General features: G+C 41.2%; 1 protein-coding gene and 1 long non-coding RNA gene across 2 annotated transcripts in view; both read right to left on the reverse strand.

Annotated features, from left to right (window-relative positions):
• LOC137629790 (F-box/LRR-repeat protein 12) overlaps positions 1 to 7,837 on the reverse strand; it is a 29,006-nt gene extending 21,169 nt beyond the window's left edge. The window contains exon 1 of the mRNA XM_068361431.1: positions 7,617 to 7,837. Coding sequence (XP_068217532.1) covers positions 7,617 to 7,708 — 92 coding nt within the window. The 5' untranslated portion in view covers positions 7,709 to 7,837. The remainder of the gene's footprint in view (positions 1 to 7,616) is intronic.
• LOC137629793 (uncharacterized) overlaps positions 1 to 8,056 on the reverse strand; it is a 117,413-nt gene that overhangs the window by 24,288 nt on the left and 85,069 nt on the right. The window lies entirely within an intron of this gene.

Genomic DNA, 8,056 nt, shown 5'->3' on the forward strand with positions numbered 1-8,056 from the left:
TAACGCTCTCTTAGAGGACCTAGCTAGGACTAGCTTAGTATAGGAAGACTTAGCTGGCTGCAAGCCCAGCGAAAACTCAGATGGTGGAGAGCGGGGAATAGCAGAGACAAAGTGGTCTGGGTATACCTCCCTAAACAGAGCCAAGACCTTACGAAAGTCAATAGAAGGCGGAGAAGGCTTGGATTCATCCACGTCTGATGAGGGATCCAGGTGTGCCGCCTCATCATCAGACGCCTCATCACCAGAGTGTAGCGAAGCGATCGGCAAGGTATGCTGAACAGCAGAGTCAGAACGAGCAGGAACAACAATATTAGTGGTTTCCTCTTCAAGAATCTGTTGAGGGAACACCTGAGGCTCAGACTGCAAAGGCTGAACAAAAGAAGCAGAAGGTAGGCGCATGGGTGGAGGAGGCTGACTCCTGGCATGAGTGGCTGAACTCAAGGATTGCGCTTGCTGAGTGGATGGCGGAAGCGGAGTAGCAAGTTCCTGTTCCTGCGGTGTGAGCGTAGAGCGATGAGGTAGAGGCTGCGCAGAACGTAGTAAATGTCTCGCAAGCTGAGGCTCCTGAGGCGCAAGGCTAAGGTGTTGTGGTGCTTGCCTTGCGGAGGGTGAGCTCGCTGCAGCGAGAGCTGAGGAGACTGACTCATGGAGGGGAGAGGTTGTTGTACCTCAACCGAGTGTTGCATCACTGGTGGAGCAGCAAGTGGAAGCGGAGGAAGAGAGGTATAAGCCTCCTGATCCCATTGCTGAGGTTCCCTTAAGGAAGGCGGAGGCTGTACACCACTGGGAACAGTAAACTCAGAACGTGGCTCAACATCGTACGCCTGGCAGGCGGTACTGCGGTCAGGCGGAGCGAGCGCAGGCGGAGCAAGTGCAGGCGGAGGCGGAGGCGCAACCTTCTCAGCCCGACACTCACGCATCAAGACCGAAAGCTGTGCCTGCATGGACTGCAGTAGAGACAACTTGGGGTCGGCAGACACTACGGTCTGCTGAGGTAAAGCCTTAACAGCAGAGATCTGTTGTGGCAGAACCTTACTCCTCTTGGGCGGAGTGCAGTCGACTGATGACTGCGGCGAGTCAGAGCTGAGCCAATGACTGCAGCCCGGTTGAACACTCGCGGACTGGACTCTGCGTTTGAGTGGTCTAGAGACCTGAGTCCAGCGTTTCTTCCCTGACAATAGATCAGCGGACGAGTAAAAGACGGGCTCAATCGTCTGCAGGTGGGAGTGACGGTCTCTGGAAGACACGCCCGCAACCACCGAGGATACTTCTGTGCGCCGATCAAGGCCTGCCGAACCCTTTTGCCCTTCGACATTGCTTCTCCCCTGGGCTTGGGAGCTTGCAAGAGGTCCCGGACTGGGAGGACGACTGGCACGCACAGAAGTATCCTCACGCACCACACTGACACTGACACTAGCACTTGGCACTGCACTGACACTAGCACTCGTCAACGCACTGGCACTAATTCCACCCACTGCACTCTTGACCTTAAGTTCCTTGACTTCGGCCATAAGAGACTTATGATCACTTACCACTGACTCTACTTTATCGCCTAAGGCCTGAATAGCACGCAACACAACAGACATATCAGGCTGAGGGCAAATAGTAGGTTCGGGGGTAGCCACTACAGGGGTAGGAAAAGGTAGGGGATCATGAGGTGAGGAAAAAAGTGAAGAGTGAGAAGAACTCCTCCTAACTCTGCCTCTCTCTAACTTAGTTGAATATTTCAAAAGACGGACAAAATCAAGTTCCGAAAGTCCGGCGCATTCCTCACATCGATTTTCTAACTGACAGGGCCTATCCCTACAGTCAGAACAAGCGGTGTGAGGATCTACCGAGGCCTTCGGAATACGCCTATTACAAGACCTACATCGCCTATGGGTGGGGGCTTGCGAAATGTCAGACATCTTGAATCCAAAGAGTTAGCCAAGTGGGGTTCCAAAATCAAGCAAAAGATCGTTAACCGTTAATCAGGACTATATAAAAGCTATCTAAGCTAATATAAGAAGGTTTCCAGTAAAGCGACAGCTGAAATCAAAGAGAAATACTTCACCAAAAGTCGTGAAAATACTCCAAGAACATAAGCGTATCCCAGAACGTCTTGCCGGAAGCACGACAGAGGAAAAATTGAGGAGGTGTCAACAAGAAGTACTATAGTACCTGGCCACAGGTGGCGCTGGTAAGTACACCCCCTTCTAGTATTGTGATAGCTGGCGTATCCCTCCATAGAATTCTGTCGGGCAACGGAGTTGACAGCTACATGATTATCGGGTAAGTTTAATATTGAAAAAACATATTGCAATATGTGCTTGAAAAAAAAAAAAACGCCTGGGGGTTAAGGGTTGGAAAGTTCCAAATAGCTTGGTGGTAAAAGGGTTAATATACAGTATTGACAAACATATCCTGTACCATAAGAGGTCTTCTTCATTGAGCTTTAAAGAGATAACAGCTATTCAGTATCAGTTTTAATATAAAAGGACAAAAGACCTTAAAAATAATATGGAAGAAATTAATAAAGAATATTTTTTGTTTACATCCTTAATGATACATAATACACAGAGTAAACCATGAAAGCTTTTTTTGTCTACAGTGGCTGACTAGAAAACCAGTATCGAAGACCATGATTACTGGTAGAAAGACAATCATATGACAAAATAAAAGTATTCTTAAAATTCCACAAGATCTTGCAAATCATTCCACAGGTTAATGCCATACTAAAAAATTCATACCACATATCAGTAATGTACTGTACATGACAAAAGCAATAAAAACATAATCAGCAAACCACCTGTCACTTTATACAGTACAACTAGCTATGGATCTTGTTTAATAAGGATAATCATCTATTGTCAATAAAGATAAAATATAGTTTGGCATTGACCGTAAATTAATACCTGGGAAAGAGTGGATGCTATGAATGTCATGGGATAAGAGGTCCACTTAATGTTTTGTCTATGAAAAGAAACTTTCAGGAGAAAGTGAACTATAAAAAATATAATTTGATTTATATTTTTCATAGACTATAAACCAATTTTTAAGAGGTCTTATTCCTGGTGTGAACAGGAAATTGTCTCTGTAGCTTGGTAAGGTCAACTGGTAGAAAATTAGTGTGGTGGGGCAAATTCTCAATTGTCTGTTATCAGTCCCTTTTTACCTTAAGCAAAAGACATTACGGGGCAACTGAGTGGCCATAAAATGTAATAGATAACCAAAAGCAAGTGGAAATACCTAAAGCTAACCACCAACCAATTACCTTAAAGATTAAAGGTGGCTGGTTTCAGTTCCTGTTTCATCAGAATAGATGCTCAACGGAACGTCAGCCGGGCAAGCCCAACGCCCCACTGTGGTGCCCAAACACAGCAGTGGCCTACCCAATAACAGCTTAAACTCACGGTCCAGGCCTGGGATCGTTCTGCCGCCGCGAATGCTAGGCAAACATGTTACCAATCATCTATGACCATTTTCCTCCTCAGGATGCAGCAGACCCACAGGTTCAAGGCCTGATAGAGAAAACTCGGTGCATGCCCCAATCACCAAGAGACGCCTATACTTTACCTTGTCTTTTGTAAAAGACACACCAATAATGGAAGACAAAAAGAGGGTCCGACCAGAGATCAAGCCATGATGTTGCTTAGAAGGAGCCCAGGAAGGACAATTTCATGGCTTCTGATAATGCAACAGGGAAGGTAAAGTCTTCTACTCATAGACAACTTCAGTAAGAGTCCTCTGAAACATAGAAGCACTGTCATGCCAGAGGTGGGGAAAAAATCAACTAACGCAGGTGGGGGACAAGTTACTCATAGTCCCTCTAACAAGGGATGATAACAACTGTATCCTGAAGGATTGCTTCATCCTCAGGATCAATAAAATCACAAAATGAACCCAATGATTTCCCAAAAGTGGCTCAGCAACTCAGCTTGCACGACTTCTGTAAGCTACTTGAATCCTAACAGATGCCATTATGATAAGAGGGTTCTTTTAATCATATAAACATGTACCTCAGACATCAGAATAGACTTTGAATTGTCTGAACTTTTATATGACAATCTAGATTTTCTTAGTCTGATCAAAATATAGCCCAAAGAAGGGCTACGTAAACAGTAAGTATTGATGCCATGAGCATACAACCCAGACAAACTAAGTAAACCCTGATCAGCTGAGCATAAACAAGTCATCAGGAGCGATTGATGTGATGACCTACTTTAATTGAAATGCAGGTACCCTTATGTTCATTCATTCAAAGGAGTATAGACAACCTATGAGGAGGGCAGATTAATCCTGTAACACTTTCAAAGAACTAAGACCAACATCTGGAAAGTCTATGGTGGTCCATTTCTTTTGAAAAGCACAGAAACAAAGATCATGAGTAAACTGAATAACCTCTCGAGTCAACGCTACCTATGCGAGTACGTATGTGAATGAACTTTGGGAAAATATTTTGCTATCCTCCTTTGAAAAAGGTCAATACTCATGCATAGACTGGCAGGAATTCTTGGGAATGGTTTTCCAGCAACTCCTTTCCATCCACAACAAAGGGCAGATTAATATAATGATGAGCAGGAAGACAACAAAGACTAACAGTTTACCTTCATTCACCTACATTTTTTTCTTCTTACTCTGGCTACAGATCTAACTATTTTCTCCAATAATGTTCAAGGCCAGAATTGGACAGGATTGTGAAAGCACACAAGGAATAACAGTGCTCAATGGAAGGAAAAACCACGGGGTATCTAACAGCACAATTTCAGCAAGGTTATAGATAAAGCAGCAGAAACACAAACAATAATAAGATTAAAAAATTATGGGTAGCCCAGAATACCAACGATAGGCCACGTCATATTGTACACAGGTAATCCAAGGACATTTTGAAATACCACAAATGAGGTAAGGCAAAACAACATAACGTGTGGTAAGACCATAAGAAAATATGAGTCACACAATCGGGAAGGCTCCTGCAAGCAGACCTGGGCTGTTATGGGTAGCGTTTGTTTCCTGGCCATACACTGCCACATGCATATCATGATATCCCTAACCCAGGAAGCTTGGTAACATGCGAGCGCAACACTAGATGAAACATGGGGTTAAGCAAAAATGAACAAAAAAAGTTCTGAAGATGTCAAAGCTAACGTATTCCTCCCTCACCAAAAAATACAGCGACCACCTTTCGGGTATCCAGTGCTTCTTCCCAACTGAACTTTCCTTAGAAGACTAAAACATACACTCTCGCAAGATGAAGATAAAGGACACAACCCTTTACCTGCTGAAAAGAACAATACAATTCATTTATTTCCTTAATTCCTTTCCTCACTGGGCTGTATTCCCTGTTGGAGCCCTAGGGCTTGTGGCAATTCTTTTCCAATAAGGGTTGTAATTTAGCTTGTAATAATAATAATAACAATAATAACGCCAAACACTTATTCATCATCCGGATCGACAGAGACAAGCTTTTACCAGACGCCTCAACCACAACGTGATTTATCTAGTAGTGCCTGCTGGCATCCAAGACCCCAGTTTCCCACTAGGAAAACTAATGAACAGGAGGTTTGCCCCAACATTCATGGTTTTACATGGATAAAACACTAGATAATGAATAGGAAAAATATATGGTTCATGATTTAGCTATATATCAAAGTATAGCATATTTACCGGATTTTTTTTTAATTGGCAATCTTAACCCTATCACTATACTGATTAAATTTGAAGGTAACCAATGGGAGGAAAGGTTTTTTGGATACCTTTGCCAATTAATTGGGTCAACTCCCTCATTAGTTCTGCTGCTGAGGCATGTTGACTTAAATCTCAATATCAAATCAAGTAGAAATCTGATGTCAAAGTACACACTAATTCTAAAAGTAATCAAATGTGGGGAATTCACGCTCCCACAAATTAGGACCCTATACCCTAGATTAATCTATATTAGATTAGGGAAAGTCAAGTCAACAGGGTATAGGCTACCTACATGATATTTTGCATATCTCTGAGCTATTTCACTCTAGCCTTTATCTTAATAAAATATTTTTCCCTATTGACAATTGTCGAAAAGCACAAAACACAAGATAGTCCCCCTGATAGTTAAGTTGGTAAGGACACAGCTAGTAGGTTAGGTTAGGTGAGTATGTTTAGGTGTTCTTCTGTAGAGGTTTTGCAGAATGACGGGCTCGGTTTTTGTAGTACAGCGGCCTTGGGTTACGAACGCCTGGAAAATGGGAAGGAAACTCCCATTCTCTATGCACGTGGGAGGCCCAATCGGTCGTTATACAAAGGCTCTGAAGCCTTCACTAATTGTTAAGATATATGTCGATAAAGAATAATCCTGAATTTGCGTCGTATACACAAATGCTATATATATGTAAACTACCCTATCCTATGAGAAGTTTCATACTAAACCATTTCCTTCAATATGAATATTCTTTGACACGATAATTAAATTTTACACAAATTTCAATCAATTAAAAGGACCTAAGTCCTGAAATATACTAGTTTAGCCAAGAAAAGTTGCATATTAGCCCATTTTCTTTAATATGAATTCCTTGACATCAGAATTAAATTCTACATAAAATCTCATTCAATTAAAAGGACCTAAGTCCTGAAATATACTAGATTACCCAATTAAAGTTGCATAAGGCCCAATTTCTTTAATATGAATATTCTTTGACATGAATATGCGGCCCCGAGACGGTAATATTTTGAGAGTCCCACTCAGCCATTACCAATTGTCAGTACTGGACATAGGAGCTTAAAATTTTTCTTTATTTACGAGCGTAGTGAGCACACAGCAAAGCAAAAACCATTAGATTTTCGTAATATTTCGATAAAGGCCTTAATGGTTTTTGTTCAGCCGTGCGCAAGCGAAACGAGTAATGGCTGGGTGGGACTCTATTGAAATATCACCACCAAGACTATAAAATAAGCTCCCACTAGACATTCGAAAGACTGAAGATATTAATGCTTTCAGGAGGAAACTGAAGACTTTCTTGTTCTGCAAGTGCTTCGATAGTGTGAATTTGACAATGAACAAGCAATTTGTGGCGCGAAATGTTGAATGCTTTCGAACGAACATGATAAAATGACTGTGGAGGTCCTGTAGAGAGTAGGGTTTTCCTGTTGTATAGGACCAGAAAAGCAGCCGTTACAGTAATGTAGGGTAAGAACAGGGTTGCCAGGTTTTCTAAATGAAAAAATGCCAACTTCTAATCAACCGCAGCTTTAAAAGGCCAACCCATTATTGAAAAAAGGCCAAAAATGTAGTATTTAAGGCCCACCTTTTACCATGATATTACTAAAGGCCTACCAATTTCAAAAAAGACCCAATTTGAGGGGGTATTTGGCATGAAACAAATGCCAATCTGGCAACCCTGGGTAAGAATTAAAATATACGAAAAAAACAATCAACAAAATAGACCCAATACTGAAACTATTGGATTATAGAATAAAATATTGAATAAAATAGGCATCAATAAATATGTATAATGTAGACAGACATACATATAACTTTCTTTATTAGTTATATTAATTTAGGGTACGGTAAAGTAGGTAAAATAAGTTAAATTAATGCAAGATAACGTAAGATATGACTTACGAAGAAGGCAGACGAGATTAAACAAACCCATACTTGCCTACTAAGTTTATGCAGATCGACTGCATATAACAAGGAAAAAACCTTCAGTAGTATACACTCTGGGAGATCTATTAAGCCGACATGGGACATCGTACTATAGAAACACACATATTTCCAGGGAAAAATCAATTCTTTTCTATTTACTGAGCCGATAAATGACAAGACACAACCACTGTCAAGGGCCCAATGAGCTTTGCTCGCCTTGGCCAATATTTTGTAAACATTGGAGAGTGGGGTATGAGCCTAAATCATATTACGCAATGTTGGTTATTATTATTATTATTATTATTATTATTATTATTATTATTATTATTAATTATTATTATTATTATTATTATTATTATTACAATTACTGTTATTATTATTATCATTAAAAGCTAAGCTTTAACCCTGATTGGTAAAGCAAGATGCTATAAGCCCTCGGGGTACGAGCTTAAA

Source organism: Palaemon carinicauda, chromosome 37, assembly GCF_036898095.1.
Source record: "Palaemon carinicauda isolate YSFRI2023 chromosome 37, ASM3689809v2, whole genome shotgun sequence".
NCBI classification, from domain to species: domain Eukaryota; kingdom Metazoa; phylum Arthropoda; class Malacostraca; order Decapoda; family Palaemonidae; genus Palaemon; species Palaemon carinicauda.